Below are 20101 nucleotides of genomic sequence, written 5' to 3' on the forward strand. Positions count from 1 at the left end.
AACTAGGTGTAGATACACTTGTGCTCATACAAAAATAATGTATGTCTTCTCAACTGAGCTCAGCTACACAAAGCTACTGGGAAAAAAACAGTGAAAACACACACACAAAAGCAGAACTTGGTATTGATTCAGAAAGATCAATGGCAGCTACTGAATTTCCAATACTTTTTTCTGCAGAAATGAAAATTATTATGTACAGATATTCCACTCTCCCCCATGCATCTTTTCAATGACAGGCAAAGATGACATGCTGAATCTGCAGATTTGCGTGGGCTACAGGCACAACTCTATATTGTAGAGGCACAAAGAAAAAGATCTCCAAATTAACTTTAAGTCATCCTTTCCCAGATTTTAAGGCAAAGTTTTTGCAAAAATATGCCTTCAGGATATATGATCAACCTAAAAATATTCCCTTATTACCTAAAGGCCACTTCCTAAGGGTTTATACACAAAGAGAACTGTCCATTTCGGATCCTAGCTGTTATTCTCTACTCCTCTCTCTTCCTCCTGAATTTGCTCTCAGAGCTCCACCTAAGAACTTCATCCAACTGCCCAGAGCCGAGTTCTGTGTAAAAAGTCAAGCTTGAATAAAGACATGTGCATATCAAGTACACCCAAAAGAAGGTAGCTGCAGAAGCAGAGAGAGATGTGTGCAGATAATGTAGATGGGGGGAAGAAAAGAGCTTACGTTTGAGAGGACCCAAGTGGGTAATTTGAAAATGGCTTACAAGAAATCTGTGGAGTATGAAAGGAGTGGTGGAGAAGAAGAAACCATGTAACACTAAAGATAATTTTACTTTCTCACTCGGTCCTGCACTACTTTCTACACTTCTCTTATACCATCAGCTCATACGTTTTGACCTCAGCCTTTCCCACGGTGGGGAAAAACAATGACAAATAATAAATTAGTTAATTCACAGGGGCTGGTCATGAGAACTGGTCTGATAATTGCTATTCTGTGGAAAGTCTGAAAGCTTGAACAGCTCATCCAGAGTCCATGAAACAAAGCCAGGAATTATCTTGTCGAACTGTCACTACCAGCTGCTTGTCTAACTGCAAGCAATCATTCACCTCCCCCTACAGCTACACTTATCAAAAATTAGGAAGCTGAAAATGAAATTCTGTGCAGTAAAAGCTTCTCACAGACATATTTTGTGTACTTGTGCTTTCATTGTCCACACTTGGCAACTACAGCATACTGTCCTTTTCCAAGCTTCTCTTTCTACAAAAGCTGGAAACCTTCAAGTTCTGCTTCTACATTTTTCTTACAGACATACCTGTCAGACATACCTATAAAAGAGATTACACAACCTTCTCCTCTGCCTGTCTCATCTCAGAACATGATAAAAAGTCTCTGTATCAGCTAAACAGACTGAAGTATATATATTTTTTTTTCCCCACTCTGGTTTTCTAACACACAATACCAGATACATTGTAATGACACTTCACCCCCAAAGCAAAAAATGTGCCACATATAAAATGAGGACTGCAAAAGAAGGAGAAAAGCCTGTTGCTTGCAGCAGGTAGCATGGGAAACGCAGCTCATCTTAAAGCAGAAGGAAAACCATCTGTGGACATCATTCTGGGAGATCTATACCCTTAACCTTTTCAAAAGCTGAGTCACTATATTTAGGAAAAGCAATGTTTTCTGACAAAAGAATGACTTAATCAGGACAAGGGAAAGAGTATACTGCAGTCTTTTATGATGAAGTGATGCAACAAACAATAAAACTTGTGTATTCTTCAGAATTATTGATTACCAGGGAGAGGAAGCCCTAAACAATGTCTTGACTTGTGCATCATCCTTAAAAAGATTTCTATTTCTACCACACTTTCCTTGGTGTATTGCAGTAAAAGTTAAAAGGCAACCTTCAGTTAAGTCTCTTGGGTACTTTTGTCATATGCAAGCCTTGTTTGTAAACTAATAATTTTGAAAGCTATGATTTTTATTGTTTTTAATAGAAAAAAATATTTAAATCCTTAATATATGGTTTTGCAGAGAGTGATCTGAACTCTTTTGTTGTCTAGTTAAAGAACAGACTAAAGACACTCAGCAGACTGTTCTGACAACACTCTCTTCCAACACCTCAGGAACGTATACTGAAAATGATTAAGGCACAAGATCCATCAAGGAACGACAAGCAAGCTTTGGGCTGATAGCAAAGGTGAGATGAGAGCTTGAGGGTGGGGGCAGAGGAAAGCAGTGGTTCTCAAAATACACTCTCTGCTTGCAGAAATAACTATATCAGAAGAGGAAATCAAACCTTGACATACCAAAATATTTACAGATACTTACATGTATCAGGGCACTAACCACTGAAGCCAGCAGATATTAGCAAGAACGAGTCTTCAAGAAAATGTCACAGTTCATTTCAATGTTAATGTTTCTCTAAAAGTGTTATGACAGAAATTAGAACTCTAAGTTATACTACCCTTGCTGTTCAATGTTATACGGTTACATGTCAGAAAGTAGAAAAAATGCTGTCTCAATTTTAGCAATCATTCACATGTTTTAATTATATAAATCACCAATGTGTTAAGCATACCAAGCAAGGCAGCAAGTTACGGTACTTAATGGAAAAGCAAAATGCAGATCAGACAACGACTTGTGAAAGGCCACTTAGGGCCAGTAAGATGATTAAGGGACAGGAGCATTTAACATAGGAGGAGAGGCGGAGAGAGCTGGGATTGCTTTGCTTAGCGAAGAAAAGGCTCAGGAGGCATTTTATTAATGCTTGACTGCGGACTTTTTGGAGGTATAAATATGTGATAGGGAGGATAAAATTGATGGAGCCAGACTGTTCTCAGTAGTGCCCAGTGACAGGACTAAAAGAAATGGATCCAAAGTAAAATTTCACTTCAACAAAAACCCCCACCAAAATAAAAACAACTTTCTTACCGTAAGGATGATCAAATGCTAGAATGGGCTATCTAGAAATGTTGTGGACTCTCCATGAGTGAAGGTGTTCAAAACTGGACACAGCCTTAAGCAACCTGCTCTGTCTGACCCTATTCTGAGCAGAGGTGCTGGACTAGACAATCTCCAGAGGTGCTTGCCCAGCCTTAGCCCTTCTGTGCAGTGGTCTCAGGAGACAACTTTTACAGGCTCACTGATTTGCTGGTAATTGGGGTGGGAGGAAAAATGGAAATGATGGCCTATGCATCTTTTTCAAAAGAGAAAAAAATTATTCTCCCTGCTCTATTCCTTCCAGATTTAATTTTTTTTAAACCAAGACAAGTGGCAAGTCATTGTAGCCATTGTTTAGAAAAGGTTTCATGACAAACCTCTCACTTCCCGTTGCCGGTGTTCTTTGCTTTTAAGTATGGGGTGGGAGATCCACAGCCAAGGGTGATGCTTGCGAAGCTGAGGAAGTAAGTAGTGTGTCACAAATCCCACAGTCCATGCTAAAGCAAACAGGACAATGCTGAGAAATGGCTGGGACAAAACAGAAAAAACAAAACGTGGTTATAATTTGCAAACCCTAATGCTTCCAAGAATTTTATTTTTGTGAGATTAATTTTTATGCCTGTGTCAAACTCTCTGACTCCAGGGGTAGATATGGATTTTGAAATATGCATTTTGCACAGACAATTAACCAATATTTCCCTCCCTAATTAGAGGGGAAAAATCCATTTATCAGGCTTATTCATGCTGTCCCTCAGGTTCAAGAAGGAGCTGTGGATATGCAGAGGTTTAAGGAAAGGGACATCAAATAAGTAATACTGAAATTAATACAAATATCCATCAACTAAGAGCCTTGCACATAAAAAAGTAGTTACCATGACCAGTAAATACATTTTCACTAACTTCTCTTCACATGATAGCTATTCTTTTGGTCTTGCATGTGAAAAATACTACCTTAGCAGGGAAAAAAAGAAAAGAGAGATACCCACCCTCAGTGATAGAAACACAGTACTGGCACTGACAGCAAATGACAGAATGGCAGCCACCGTGCAGACAATGAGATCTGATTTCAAGACTTCTTTCTGTGAAAATAATTATTTTACACAAAATTAGCAGGCCAATACTATCTTAATTAAAGAGAAACAACTCTGTTCCAAATTACTTGCAGCCTGCACTGTAATAAATACCCCCTGGTACAAAAATATTTTCTCCGTTCTGCTTTTGAAAATCATTTCTTCACACTTTAAGGTTTGTCAAAGTAATCACATTTAAATTCATCATACCTAGTTCTAAATCATGTTTTAAAATAATGTAGTTTTAAGATTGGAGAAATTAAAGCAATACATTTTCATACCAAACCTAATTCTGTTTAAGGAATGCAACTTTTTTTTTACATAGAATCACAGAATGGTCTGGGCCAGAAGGCACATCCAAAGGTCATCCAGTCCAACCTCTACTGCAGTAAGCAGGGGCATCCCCAACTAGATCTGGTTGCCCAGACCCCTGTTGAAAGTGAAAATCTTGTCTTAGATTTATGAGGTGTTTAAGTTCAGCACTGAATACTATTGCTAAGTTATTAAATGAGTAACTATTTTGTAAAGAATCATAAAACACATTGGGTTGGAAGGGACATTTAAAGGTCATCTAGGTCAACTCCTCTGCAGTGATATCCTCAACTAGATCAGGCTGCTCAGAATCTCATCAAGCCTGACCTTGAATATCTCCAGGGATGAGGCTTCCACCATATCCCCAGGCAACCTATTCCAGTGTTCCACCACCCTCACAGTGAAGAACTTCCTCCTAATGTGTGTTTATAGCTCTTGGTTTAGAAACTAACTCATGTTTTTATTCAAAGACATCCAGGAATAATAACGTAAGAAATACAAGCCTTTTGTTAGATTTAGAAGCTCATCCTATTTCCTGGTGCTGCAACCTACTTAGTCTTCAGAGATTCTGTGATAGATTCCTATGAATCAGGGAGAGAAATGAAAGCAAGCAGAAAAAGTGAACAACAGAAGGGCTGTGAATTACAGAGGAAGCTGGTAGCAACCACTATATTTAGGCTGCCTATCACTCCCTGCTATGAAAGATGCTTCTTAGTAAAAGGTCACAAGCATCAGCACTTCCACTTACTGCAACAGGCCTTTGAAATTCAGCAGGACTAAAAAGCCTTCAGGCTTAAGAAGTACCTTCAATTTGTCCCAGGAAACTCCAGTTTAACTGAATTCTCAAAGCCATCACCACTGTCCTTCCCTTTCCCAGGCTGCTCAGGAGCACATACCTCTGCAAAGGAACCACACTCCCTTCCCTTGGAGAGCTGCGCCATCTCCAGACAGCCCTGTACTACAGGTAGGAAGATGTTAAGAGCAGAATTAGGTCTTCCTAAGTCATCCTGACCATCTTTTCAAAACATAGCCTTGCTGGCCTTCCTTCTTGCTTGCTGTATGCAACAGGAGAACCACAACATGAGAGCCTCACTGGAAAGACCTATTTCTGAACAAAATTCTGATCCCTGCCTGTCCCAATATGTCCTCTCCATTGTCACTTGTAATGTAAGTATCCACCTAAAGCCACTTGAGTTAGAGTATGTGGAGCAATACTGAAAAATGGTGGTCAAAATCTTGATAAAGATGGATAAGGCAGCAGTGGGTAGACCTGTGGCTTCTACCCTTCCTGATGAAGGCAGATTGGTCCTGCAAAGCATATGCCTACTGCAGATGCAAATTTGTTCCTATTTAGACCCAGCTGTCCAAAGAAGGACTTTGGATTCCATTCCCAAGGCCAGGCACTAATGAACTAAATGTTGAGTAACCCTATGATGTGATGCTTGAGTCCTTCATTGCAGTTGTCTAATGTGGAAAACTTAGGCTCTGATCACTGTATCTCTCACTGCAGAGATTTTTCCTCACTGTTACAGTTTGGGCTGAACACAAGTGTTCTTTGTTCTCCATTATACACTCAAGGAAAAAAAAAGAAAATCCAAACCAACACTGATACATTTGAGTCCTCAGACGTTTAACAAGCAGAATACACCATAGTGGTGTGTTTGTTGTTGTTTTGGGGGTTTTTTAATTATTATTTTCAATCATGCTTTTGGAGCTTTGTACAAATCCTTTTACTAGCCATCTAACTGTTTGTATTAAAGGCCAGGAAGGAAGCTGAGTTTGAATGTAACACATTAGCACCCTCAGGCCACTGGTTAATCTAGTAATCAGCCATGTGGATGCCTATAGAAATTAATTATAATGGTAGGAAGCTCCATTCTCAAAGTTGAATGGTCAATTATCCATCACAGCTGCCTTATAATTCAAGCTTCCAAAGCTGGCAATCCTTACACAGCTATTCAAGCAAAGAAAAATAGTAAAGGTCATGTAACTAAACATGAGAGATGCTGTATTTATTATTCCTAACATCAATGCAACACCACTACAGAATACAACACATTAATTTTCAATATTAACCTTGTTTGCTCTCAGCTTCTTGAGGAGGTGATTTGGTTCTGTATGCCTCAGAATTTCTGATTAAAACAGGTCTTACTTAAAAGGCTAATTATGTAGTGCATATATCTGTATATAGACCAGTTGCATTGCAACCTGTCATCTCCTGCCACTGGCAGGGCATTACAAATAGCCTCCTCACAGAGGAGCACTCCAAGAGTGAAAAAAAAAAAAATAACTACCACCATGAAAACTCCTTCAAATACTAACATTGGGAAGATCCCATTGCAGAAGTTTTGGAAGCTCTTTTGAATTGGCTTTTAAGAGTCAGCTGAGTCAAACATCCTAAACATGACTGCTATTGAAGTAAGTTAGCAGAGACTGCAGCTTTATTGTGCTCCTCAAACTTGTGGAACATACATTTTCTCCTGCCTCAGTTGTCCTCTGCTTGCTCTATTAGTACTGCACCATGAGAGAGCAGTTAAGAGTTGCCTGGCAGACTGGGTAGCGTTTAATTGATGCAGAGGTACCAGATAACTGGGGAGGTGTGGGGGCTGGTAGTGTTAGACAAAGAGTCTGCATTAATCAGAAATTGCCCTCTCTCTCTTCAAGAGATCTCCTACTGTAGAATAATTAGCACTGCTAATTGACATTGTAAGCAAACACACTTGCTTCCAGTTTTTACACAGACAAAGAAAAAAAAAAAAACCATGAAGGAAATAACTACCAAACTCCAGCAACACGGAGGGAAAGCAGCCTTTGTCTGAAAGCAGCAGCACAGAGTATCAAACACACAGTGCAGAAATGTGTCAATCCTTCAAACCAGGCGCATCCTGGAGGGTAAAATGTGCCAAGAATCCCACTTAACTGAATGCAAAAAAAAACCCACTGGCAAAACTTAACAGGAATGTGTGTTGGATTTTTGTCTGCTGGGGTTTGGTAGTGGGACGCGACTACAGGAGTGGCTCTACTAAGAAACTTCCACAAGCAACCCCTGCCTCCGGCCTCAGTCTCCAAGTTGGATCTCCCTCTGCCAAATCAGCATATGGTAGAAGCAGCTCTACAATAATGTAGTTAAGAGTGGGAAACCTGATGGGCAATTTCTTTGTTTTGGAGAGGAGTGTGATATGAGAGAAACAACTATTAGAACACCAAGTCAGTGAGGAAGAAGGAGGTGGGGAGGCACGCCAAAGCAGCCATTCCACTTCAGTCTATGCCAAGATGGCAGGCTGAGCCCCTGCGGCCTATGGACATCAACAGTGGAACAGATGCTCATCTTCAGTTTGTGGAGGACCCCATGCCACAGCAGGTGACTGCACTCAAAGACCATGACTCCAAGAGAAACCTGCATTGGAACAGTCTGGACACTGGTCTATGGAAGAGACTCACACTGGAGCAAATTGTGAAGAGCAACAGTCTCATAGGAAGGATTCATGTTGGAGATGTTCATGGAGGACTCTCTCCCTTTGGGAGGGATGCCATGCTGGAGCAGGGGAATAATGTGAGAAGTCTTCCCCCTGAGGAGGAAGAAGTGGCAGAAACAATATGTAACTGACTGACTGTAACTGACCCCTCTGTGCCACTGCTGGGGAGGTGGTAGAGAATTTGAGAGCAGAGCTGAGAGCAGAGCTGAGCCCAGTAAGATGGGATGTGTGGGGAAACAGGGTGTATTTCTCATTATGCTGCTCTGATTCAACTGTTAAATAGATGGTGGTTTTATTGTTTAAATATAGTTGTTGTTGTAACTTGAGTCTGTTCTTCACCTATGATTATAATTCATGAGTGATCCTTGTCTCAACCTTCAAGCCTTTTGTTATATTTTCTCCTTCCTATCCCACTGAGGCAAATGGCTATGTGGTGCTTTGTTGCCAGATGGATGGGCCTAAACCATGAAAAAGTGACATGATTAAGAGAACTGAAGTCCTATGTTTGGCTAGTCCCAAACAGTCCTCCTTGTGCTTCTGCATCTTTCACCTCGATTGCTCAAGGGCCCAAGTGCAGTTGAACCACAGGGTAACTGTGTTAGTACAAGACATTAAATCCCTGTCTATACTACTGACACAAAAACAGATTTGAGAGTGCAGCATGACTCCATTTTGAAAACACAGCCAGGATCTTAGATGAGAATTTGTTTATTGTTTTCAATACACTGAAGCCTTGCTCAAGATTTCCCTCTGCACTGTGAAATGAAATGGGTTTCGTAGACAGCTGCACTAACTGCTTCAGTCCCTGGCAAGGCTCCATCTGCAGAACAGATGTGATTCAACTCTGTAGTGCTCCAAGAAGGCCACTATTTGCAAAAGATAGCATGATATAAATACAGGGGAATGCGAAGCTTTCCATTACATCTGCCATACAGTGCCCACACGCAAGAATGGACTGACAATGAACCACAGCCACAGTATTCTCAGAAATACCATAGCATATAGCAAAACTTTAGCATAAATGCTTTAATTTCCACTGTATTACTAACTGGACATTCATATAGCAGTGTGGTCTTCGTGACTCTGTTGCAAACAGTTTAGTTTACAAGAAACTAGCTCAGCACAACCAACAAGAAATGGACATAGCGCTTAACCTGATGTGGCCCTTACTAGATAAAGCAGTTTAAAGTAACATTATACATGCTGGAAAATAAAAATGTAAGAGCTTAGGAAAGAAAAGTAGAAAATATTGGTAGTGCAGGATCAAGTCATGTGCCAATTGTAGGCTGTTTAATACCTTACAAAAACATCCAATGCGTGATTCGGGATGTATAGGAGAGATGCCTCCCTTTCAAGTGACATCCGGAGGCCAGGCCAGCTACTGCACTAGTAACCTGTACCACTAGGCATTAGGGACTCCCAGGCTTTGTCTAAGGGTCAAAAGTAGACAGTGTGTCTTCCAGGCACTCTCTGAACACTCCTTGCTTCTACAAGCATTCAGGAGTTTAGGAACAATTGCCTAGATTGCAGATGCTCAGATGCAAGCATTAGGGATGTGGTCAGGAGGGAGGGCTGACAGCCAGGAAACAGGATAGTTCCGGATGTAGTGATAGGATGAGGGGCAACAATTTGAAATTAGAGAGAAGTAGATTTACATTCTATGTTAGAAACAAGTTCTTTACTGGAACATTGCAACAGGGTGCCCAGGGAGGTAGTTGAGGCCCTGTCTCTGGAAATACTCAAGATCAGTCTTGACAAGTCTCTGAGCAACCTGATCTAGCGGAGGATTTCCCTGCTCACTGCAGGGGGGTTGAACTAGATGACCTTTGATGGTCCCTTCCTACCCAAACCATTCTATGATTCTACGACTCCAAGAAATGTCAAATGCTCCTTACTGAACTCCTGGAAAGTTGCCTCTCTTCCTAGATGAAATCTTTATAAGATTAACATCTCCTGTGTAACAGTGAAGGGTCTTTTTATATAAAAGACACAATAAAGAAGATGGGCCATGCTGGATAGTTAGGTTTTGGATACTAGGAAATAAGATGACAGAGACTTAGAGCTATGTGCCAAACGGCAGGAAAGAAAATAGCCTGCCAAGAAGAGACAATGAGATGGCAATGCTTGGCATGAGGCATGTACGTCACTCTCCCACACCAGTCAAGATTCACATGCTTCTTCCATCTCTAGGTGCCAAGTCTGGCTTGGCTAGGGTGGAGGATATATAGTCAAGAGTACTTCCTGTCAGACAAAACGTCATTCCTGAAAACTGAGTCAACACGTAGCCCCAGAAGAAGAATGAGTTGGGGCCATTTTAAACATGAAATTCTGTGGACAAAATCCTGTCCCACTCCAACCTAGGCAGGGAGCTTGGCACAATTCCTCATCTTTTTGAACGCTTGTTGATTAATCCAGCCTACCTTGTACACACCACTCTATGCACAGAACCTGCATTAGCTGTGTACCAGGATGAGATGCACCATTTCCCAAACTCCAAGAGTGCATTTCCCATCAACAAAGGAATTAATGTTGCCAAATACTTCAGAAAGGAAAACTGAAATATCCCCTTTATCCCTTCCAGCCTCACTGGAAAGAATATCCAGCAGAACAACTCTCAGTTTCCATCTGTGGATTTAAAGGAACAGGAGATACATCCTCCCATTTTCTGTGCTTAAAAGGTTCCTCAGTAGAGAAAATGGATGGGAGAGAAAGTAATGAAAGAGAAAGGTCTTACCACTGATTCTCTCATCTTTTCTGGAAGTGGATCTGTTGATGAATCTTCAAATTGCTGACGCAGATAGTGAGGGACATATTTGCATTGAATAAGGGACCTGTTGAAAATAAATCCTAGTTAGGATACTTCCAAACATAGATATGAATATCCCTAGGGTAAAGAGGAGAAGTAACAGCCTCAGATTTCCTTCTTCATGTATGTATTAGCTATCATATCTCTGTATAGCTGGAGACTGACATAAAACTCTACCTGTGATCAAGGTAGAACTTCTTCACCAAAATGTTAAGGAGTCTCAGCAATACAATCGATGTGACCGGGTCATTCAGAAGAATGAGCAGAGAGGATACTGCTGCATTCATACATTTGTTTTATGTTTCAGCCAAGCTGAAACCAACACGCAAGCTGTTTAGCTCCACACTGTAAAAGCCAAACAAGCATTTCTGTATATATTTTGTATTAGTCCTTGATTCAAGATTTATGTGCTACCTCCTCTTCCATCTTGAAGTTTATGCCACAGACCATCAATACTGTTGCCAATCTCCTTAACTTCCTTTAATTGACTTCAGAGCTGTTTAAAGAAAAGAATAATCCTAAACCTCTTTAAGGATTAAACATTTTTAATATGATTGCACAATAAACATTCGATGTTGTTGCACATATATTCTTAATCTTCAGATATTTAACAACCATTTCAGCTGCTGAAGATTTGATTAAAAATGTTATTAAATATATAACTTGATTTAAAAGTTAAAATTGATTTAATGGTTTAAGACTACTTTGAAACAGAAGTTTCTGTTTTATTAAAGAAGTTAATGAACTGGTGTGTCCTTCCTGGGGAGTGGTAGAAAAGAATTACATTTCAATTACTCAAAAATTGTTAGAGCTCACAATTCCATGCTGATTTGCAATTCACCTGAGTATACTTTACTTCAAGGCTAAACAAATCTCCCCAGTACAGCATACAGCTTCACTTCCTACCAAATCTGAGTTCTATGCTGTAACAGTCAATGAACTACACACCACCTGATCGAGGTCTAATTGACATCTGTCCCAGACACAGTAGCTTTGGGCAGTTCTTGTTGCTTTGTTACATCTGAACTTAGAAATGTATAAATAAAAGCTTCCTTGAATCTTATGGATGGCAAAGAAGGAATTTCTCAACTCTTCAGTATGATTTACAGGGATGTTGATTTTCTACTAATGCCCTATTATCCTTTTCTTCCTCAGCAGAATTCTCCTTTTCCCAAGTTTCTCTCTTCAAATATAAACTGAGATAGCCTAAAAAACCTGCTTGCCCCTTCTCTCTCCTGCATTACAGAATTGTGTGTCCAAACCCCCTGACTTACACATGTCTACTACAATCTTTATACACTAAAGAGCTTTTTGTCAAGACACACAACACACCCCATGAATCGAATGTGAGAACCTGTGGGTTTCCTCACAAGCCCTCTGCCACTGTTTTGGGGTATGACTGAGCTATTTATGAGGCAGAATCTCAGATGGCATGGTGGTACTGGCTGTACTTGCTTGCTTAATGCCACAGACCTTTACACAGCTGCCCAGCTGCTTGTAGACCATCACAGACCCCATTACGGCCATGTAGTACAGCTCCCACACAGGAAAACTCAAATCTGCTACCCTTGAGCTATAAGTCTGTGGACCTCTCTTGTGTCACCCTAACTTGCATATCAACATAAATATACCTTGTTTGCAATGCTAGTTCTTAAGCCACATTACCTTTCCTCAGCTAGCTCTAACAGACTGTGCCAGAAAAGAAAATGAAGTTAATCTCAGAGAGACACAGCCTGTTGACAGTTACCCTCAGCAAGAGCTGCAATAGAGCCATCTTCCCAGCACATCAAACGTCCTTTCTCCTTGCCACACTGCTACACAATGCACAATCTGCAACTTCAGTACCCTGAGCACCCCCCTCAACTAAATCACTGTCCTCCAGCATGGCACAATTTCCCAGAGGGTGAAATCTGCTTCAAAGAATTTTGATAGTGCTGTTTCAAGAGCACCAGCCTTCCTGGTAATCTAGCTGCAGCACTTCATTTGTTTACAGGACCAACTGGGCAGACATGGTGAGGAATTTCCATCTTGCCATAGTACTTATGGGAGGCAATCCCTATGGTTCTGAAATCCAGGCATCACTCTGGTTGTGTGCTGTGCAGAGTAACAAATAAATAACATTTGCAGGCAACTTACATCAGTACAGATGGGTCACTGCTTTGTCTGCTGAGGTGATAAGAAAGTGCAACTAGCAGACCACAGAAAGCAGAGAACAGAGCTGGAATGTGTTGTGCATCCCAGGGCTCCTGAACATACAGACAGAAAACAAAGTATTTGTAAGTCAGGAATGCAGAACTTCAAGTTAAAAAAATAAATTAAGTAGGCTCAGTCATACATGCAGTCTTAAATGTACAGCATATACATTTGTTCACCGTCTGCGATGGACTGAAAATCCTTTCTCACATCTAAGTCTATCATTATGAAAAAAATTGTGATTAGAGGCATGTTTTGTGAGCACATTATGTAAGTCCTCAATAATCCGCAATTAGTTAGGAAACCACATGAAAGGCAGAGATTCTTTCCTCTTTAATGAAACACTAGAGGCAAATTCTCATTAAAATGAGATGTGAGTGAAATGAACTGCACTCTATTTGTCTAAACTCTAAATTGATCTGTAGTTATTTGACCTGTGGTCAGAATGCATGCAACAAATGTCAATGTCATTTAAATCTGGCAGTGAGGTACAGTTCTGGCACCTACTCTAAAATACTGCTGCTCTGTACATTACATTTAGGCCTTACATCTTCTGTCTGAAAAAATGCACAATTTGTACAGGACCAATGCTTTCACAGAATGAAGTAGGTTTACTTGTCTTATTTTGCCCAGTGATTTCATAGCAAAGCTGAATCACATAAAGAAACATTCCATTTCTTTCAGGTACAATAAATATCTGAGTAAGGCTGTCCTAAAGGGTCAAACCCCAAAACATGGCCTAACTCTGACCTGTGCTAAGCACGTGTGAATGTGCTAACTTGGTCAGTTCCTGGGGTCCAGATGGTCAAGGCAAATGTGTAGCGCATGTAATTAACCTTGCAAGCACCCATGAGTGTGCAAACCTGGACACTTCCTGCGGTCCAGATGGTCCAGATAAACATACAGCATGTAAAATTAACTTTGTGACACAGCTTTGAACCGTGTGCGCCCCTGGCCATGTTTGGATATGCCCCATCTTACTCTCTTTTACCAAAAGGCATTAATTGTCTTGAGACAGTATTTAACTCAGCTGAGAAGTTAGGCAACTTGCCTTGTTCTCACCTAGACAGCAACAAGAGCCACATGCTGCCAGATTAGCAGCTAAAGGGCCTGCCCTAGCAGACCAACTGTGCCTGGGCCTTGTTCTTACAACAAAAGAGATAAGAGCCAAAAGCTGCCAGAATGGCAGCTGAAGACCTTGTCCTAACAAGGCAACAACTACACCCAGGCCTTGTACCTGGAACAAGGCAGAAAGGGGAAAAGCTCCACGAGAATTGAATCCCAGAAGAACCACAGAAAGGCTACAGCCCAGCAACGGAGCACACGAAAGAGAGAGGCCCCCTAGCCCTCTCCGAGCCAAGGGCAACTTGAATTGTAGTAACAGCATCTGGGAGGATACTGGACAGAGGAGCAAGGTTTGAGTGCCCGGCTATCTGCCACAGAATCGCATTCGTGGGAAACTGCAGACCACAGAACCTTTATTTCAAATTTAAATCACTATTGGAAATTCTGAGATCTGTGCTTAAATTGTTTAACTGTCTTCATACAGGGAATGTATCGCTCACAACCAAGTAATAGAACCTGTAAATATACTGTGTAAGTAAGTTACAGCAGTGTTTGAAGATACCACCGCCCAGGATATTAAATAGTAAAATATAGAAAAATATACATTTTATTACAAAGGCAAACCAATTTTCTTTCAAGGGACAAACATTTGACTCACATGAGGTTTCTTTGGAATTGAACTCTGAAATTTCCATTGTATTAAGAATAGTACCACAGAAGTAAAATTCTAATTCCAAGAATCATCTTTCCCTTATTCTACTACTGAACATCACAAAGATGAGCAAAGTGTCACAAAGGTGAGAGAAGTGTCTACTTCAAACATTTCTACTCAGAAGAGTCATTAAACAGAAGACAGAATTACACAGTATTAGCAAAAGAATCCAACAGCATTTCTTTGACAAGGTAAACTGCCATCCAATTCTACTCTTGATTTCACTGTTCCCAGTTTTGGGGACAAATACAATTTGGGTTCCTTCTCCCATACTTAGTCTCAGGTCATAAATTTGTGTTTTCTAGAACACTGCAGAAAAACAAACTGAAGCCACAATGTTCTGAAAAGTATCTTGTATTTCCAAGACCATGCAACTGTGTATACACCCACCCAGCAGCCTCTAGTGTGTGACTGCTCCTTTTCAAAAGCAAAATGCTGCAAAGAGCCCAGCAACATACCTGGTATTGAAATGTATCAGTAACCAGTCTGAGAAATCATTCTGCCCTCTTTCTACTGTAAAACTACACATAGCTGCTTCCCTCTTTTCTGTATGCTACACACAGCTTCTTCCTTTGTCTGGCCTGTGCTCTAATTCCAAAGTGCCATTGTCTCCTGAAAGCTCAGCCATCAGGCAGCCAGAAAAGCAGGAGGGACGGGCATCAACATTTGCTATGTGCCTAGAGAGCAGGATTTTCCAGAATAATGTCACATCATGTTGCACAAAAGATGAGAATAAACAAAGGTGTCATTTCTCTGACATCGTGAGTGATACACCTTACTCCACTTTGTCATTTTCCTCCCCAACTAATGAAGTCTGCTAGAGCTTTAAAATAGAAAGATTTTTTTTTAAAAAGCAATATAGCTGATAATTGAACAATAAAAAGATTTTAAAAACCCACAACAAAACAATATAGCTGACAACTGGACAATGATTCTCCTTAGTGGGAAGACAGGAATGACAGGTTTTAGTCTTGGAAGCTGCTATTATCCATCATACTAGACAGGGAGTTTGACTTCCTACTTTACCTCATTTGGTTGAGGTGACACGTAGTGCTTTCACACACAGTTTTGGTTTTGGTGCAGAAACTCACGTAGTCATTTTTAAAACAAGTGAAACAGACATACAGGGCTAAGGATGAAAGTGATGAGTTACAGACCCAGTGGTAAGGGTGGTATTCCATTCTGACCACAGAATCGCATAATCCCAAAACTATCCACTAAAAAGGAAGATAAAGGTGTCTTTGAACTTATGAGCTGGTAGAGGTCTGGATGCAAATGTATGTTTTATAAGTGGCAACAGTAGTTTTCTGTCCTGCTTTGCTGCTTCTCTTTATTTTTTTAAAACAAACCAAAACAAACCAACCCCCCAAAACCCACCACATACTATACCTATCTTTAAAAAAATGCCCAGATAAATCATATGTCCTTCTCCAGAGACAGACAGTGCTCTGAACAGAGACACATTTGTGCTAAGCAGAAATTCTTGTTACTTTTTAATTTTCCCCTCAGAATATTCCTCTCAACTCAAAGACTTTGCAGATTAGTGCAGCATTAGCACCACTGGAGGCAAAGGTGTTTGCATAGTGTCTGGCTTTTCAAATATAGAGGCAAACTCCAGTTGCTTTTCAAGAAGCACGTAACTTCTTATTTACCACTCAGTTTCATCATTATTCATAGATTCATAAAATGGCTTGGGTTGGATAGGACCTTTAAAAATAATCTAGTCCAACTCTCTTCAGTTCAACCAATCTTTCTTTGGTCTTTTTCCTTGCCTTCACTCTGCAGCTCCAGCATGGATTTTTGCCATCGCTCTTATAAAACGATATGCAAGACAGCTGTTTATGGTTAGCCATTCCACGTGTGCAATGCTACACTGAAAGAAATACTGTCATCCTATTTCTAAACATATGAACTACTTTCTTAATGAAATTGTAAAAGGGAATCCTCCCTACTCCCAAAGGTACGAGAAAATCACAACATCAACTTGTTCTCTACAAGGTTAACTGTAATGTAGTAACATTACAATAGATACACATTTTCAGTGAGCACTAACAACAGGAGAATGTGAATTATTCATGACCCTCTTGTTACACTGACTAGAAACAAATTCTAGGGATAGAAGCCCACCAGCCTTATTCTCCCATCATCAATGCAAGACAAAACATTACCATTCATCCCAGAAGAATTTCAAAAACTTGACAAGTGATAAGCTATGAGAATAGATATCACTGCCCATTCTGAGCAATCATGTCTGTTTCTCTGCATTCCCAGCTGCTGTATGCAAATGTATTTTCATTGCCAGAATTTAAAATCCACGAGGATGGGACTGATCCAGAGAGATGCATGGGTGCACACACCATCTTATACAGTTAGGACCAGTCTGTTACTAGAATTCCTCTTCTGGAGAGTTAAGATGAGCAACAACTTCTGGCATGGGGCATGGATGCCCATTTTTCACATAATGGTGAATTTATCCTAACCAAGAAGAGCAGATTTCTGCATTTTTATACAGTGAAATATTTCTGTAGGAGTAACCTAGGGTTGTTCAGTCTGGAGAAGACTCTGAGGAGTCCTTACTGTGGCCTTTCCAGTATCTGAAGGGGGCTTAAAAGAAAGCTGATGAGGGACTTTTAGGATGCCAGGTAGTGGTAGAACTAGGAGGAATGGAGCAAAACTTGTAGTGGGCAGATTCAGATTGGATGTCAGGAAAAAGTTCTTCACCATGAAGGTGGTGAGATACTTGGAACAGGATGCCCAGGAAGATGGTAGAGGCCCCATCCCTGGAGATTTTGAAGGCCAGGCTGGATGTGGCTCTGAAAAACCTGATCTAGTGTGAAGTGTCCCTGCCCATTGCAGGGAGGGTGGAATTGGGTGACCTTTGAGGTCCCTTCCAATCTGGACAATTCTGTGATTTTGTGAGTGGTTTGGGTTGGAAGGGACTTTAAAGATTATCTAGTTCCAACACCCCTGCCCCATACAGTACATCTTCTACTAGACCAGGTTGATCAAAACCTCACCCAGCCTGGCCTTGAACACCTACAGGATGGGGGTATCCACAACCTCTCCAGGCAACCTATTACAGATTCTGCAGGCATAATTTACTTTTTCTTTTATAGCTTGACTGTAAGTTATTACACACCAAAAACTAAGAGTGTAAGTATTGAAGTTCTATCTAAAGTACGAGTCTTGATGTGGCTGCAAACATTGCTCACTGAAATACACTATATCTGACAATTCTGTCCAAAATTAACAGTCTTAACAGCTCTTGCTTAAACCTCAAGAGTTTCTAAATTGGGAAGTATATAAGACTGATGAGCATTGTCTTCAAAACCTCCAACAGGGCTGAAGTATTTTATGTTGTAGAAACAAAGTCGTCTAATAATCCTATACTTGTATTTTTAGTCACTTACACATCTGGGAACTCTGTCTATACATGTGGGCCCACTCAGTGCTGTGTAGAAATTTATTTGGGCAGGCTTAACAGATCAAGGGAGATGTATGCTTGCAATTCCTTCCCATTATAAAACCATAAGACAAATATTTCAACATTATGACTGCACACATGAAGGTTGCATCATTGAGAACAAGAATCAAGAAGCATTGTTATTTTGATTAATGAGCTTGAAACTCATTAAACCACAAACCAAATTGTATCAGCGTGAGCTGAGAATGGTTTAAAATACTCTCAGGATTTTTAGTAACTGTCCATTAAATTGATAAATAACAGAAAACACTTTCTTCAGGTACAAGGTTACAGAAACTATGTAACTTTCATTAAAAAAAAATATATATATATATACACTTACACAGAGCTAGAAGGAGGCTGCTGTGCCACATATGAACACAGTCACATCAGTTTAATTTTTCTGACCTAAGTCAAAAACCTGATTCTTTTTTTTAAGTCTGATTACAATAAGCCACAAAACAGGTGGAACAGGAGATAGAATTCAACACATCAGGGTGTCTCCAACCTGATGGATATAATACCTGAAAATAAAAAACATGTCCTCCAGGAAAAAGAGATAACCCTTTCTTATATCGCACCTAAGGAAGATATTAGAGCCATGAACTTCTGTTGAAGATTACAGAGCTAAAGTTGAAATCAGAAATAAAGCCAGGACAAAATGAATGCAGATAATTTTCAACTGAACTCAGCTACCCAATAGCTTCAAAAAAGTAGTACAAAAAAGTAGTACATTGCTATTACATAGAACAATGCAAGCAATGACCAAAAGAGGTGTTAAAACTGTGTTTAGGATTTAAAGTTTCTATTAAACAAAACTAAATGTTGAGAACCTGGAGAGAACTGGAATAATGAGTGATAATATCATTAAACAGAGGCCTGGGAGATAAGAAAATATCACAGAATCACAAAATCACAGAAACTTTAAGGTTGGAAAACACCCTCAGGATCACCAAGTCCAACTGATAACCCTCTTCTACAAAGTTCACCCCTAAACCATATCCCCAAGCACCACATCCAAACGACCTTTAAACACACCCAGGGTTGGTGAATCAACCACCTCCCTGGGCAGCACATTCCAATGCCTGACCACTCTTTCTGTGAAAAATTTTTCCTGATGTCCAGGCTATACCCACCCAGTCACAGCTTGAGGCCATTCCCTCTTGTTCTATCATTAATTACCTGAGAGAAGAGACCAGCACCAGCCTCTCTACACTGTCCCTTCAGGCAGTTGTAGAGAGCAATGAGGTCTCCCCTCAGCCTCCTCTTTTCCAAAACTGAACAGCCCCAGCTCCCTCACTCACTCTTGATAAGACTTATTCTCGAGGCCCTTCCCCAGCTTTGTTGTCCTCCTCTGCCCTCAATCCAGCACCTCCACATCTCTCCTGTACTAAGAGATTCCGCCTCATCATCAGAGGGAAAAACTGCTATTCACCAGCTGTGTCAGACAGCCACATGAAAACCTGCCTCACACACAACACACTCCTGTGAGTGACAACAGTTATGGGTCTATCAGTCCTCAAGGCCTCAAGCACAGATAGAGATCTAGGATTCCAGGCCTTCCTTTTGTTTTGGGGTTCTCTGGAGAAATTAGCTGTTATAATTTTAGATTAAATACTCTGTATTTCAGACTGTGAACAGTTCTTCTTTAATGTGACAGGTTTAAACAAAAAGAAATCAGGTCAGTCCATCAGTAGTGCCATTGGAGAAGGCCCTGACAAACTGCAGACCCACAGTTCCTCAACACAAACACCAAGCAAGGGCACTCTGAGGAGAGTGGCTGATCACTTGGCCACAGCAGGTGGGAATTCTTTGCTTCTTAGTGACCCCTAAATGACATATCCCTTTTCCTCCTCCAAGTGTCCAAGTCGCACTACTCAAACAGATCTCGCCATCACACAGTAAGTTTGTCCCTGGTCTTTTAATATACTGTCCCTTAATTTAGTTGTGTAGAACTCCATGTTTGATTATGTACTACCCTATGTTCCCCAGGGGAGCAGTACACAGCTACTCCCCAAAACACAGCACATGCTTCTGATCGAGCCCTCTGGTGGGACATGTAAGCAGCCTATCATAAGATTCAATCTGCACATTCA

The 20101-nt window shown here is 40.6% G+C and overlaps 1 protein-coding gene across 3 annotated transcripts in view; it reads right to left on the minus strand.

The window, feature by feature from the left end:
- PCNX2 (pecanex 2) overlaps nucleotides 1-20101 on the minus strand; it is a 163457-nt gene that overhangs the window by 72606 nt on the left and 70750 nt on the right. For all 3 annotated transcript variants that reach the window (XM_068154361.1, XM_068154371.1, XM_068154380.1), the window contains exons 16-19: nucleotides 12709-12818; nucleotides 10501-10597; nucleotides 3895-3987; nucleotides 3286-3436 (exon numbers count right to left, since the gene is read on the minus strand). In XM_068154361.1, the coding sequence (XP_068010462.1) occupies nucleotides 3286-3436; nucleotides 3895-3987; nucleotides 10501-10597; nucleotides 12709-12818 (451 nt within the window). The remainder of the gene's footprint in view (nucleotides 1-3285; nucleotides 3437-3894; nucleotides 3988-10500; nucleotides 10598-12708; nucleotides 12819-20101) is intronic.

The sequence above is a fragment of the Melanerpes formicivorus genome, unplaced genomic scaffold, assembly GCF_026170545.1.
Source record: "Melanerpes formicivorus ecotype bairdi unplaced genomic scaffold, bMelFor1.0.p_v2 SCAF_2, whole genome shotgun sequence".
NCBI classification, from domain to species: Eukaryota; Metazoa; Chordata; class Aves; order Piciformes; family Picidae; genus Melanerpes; species Melanerpes formicivorus.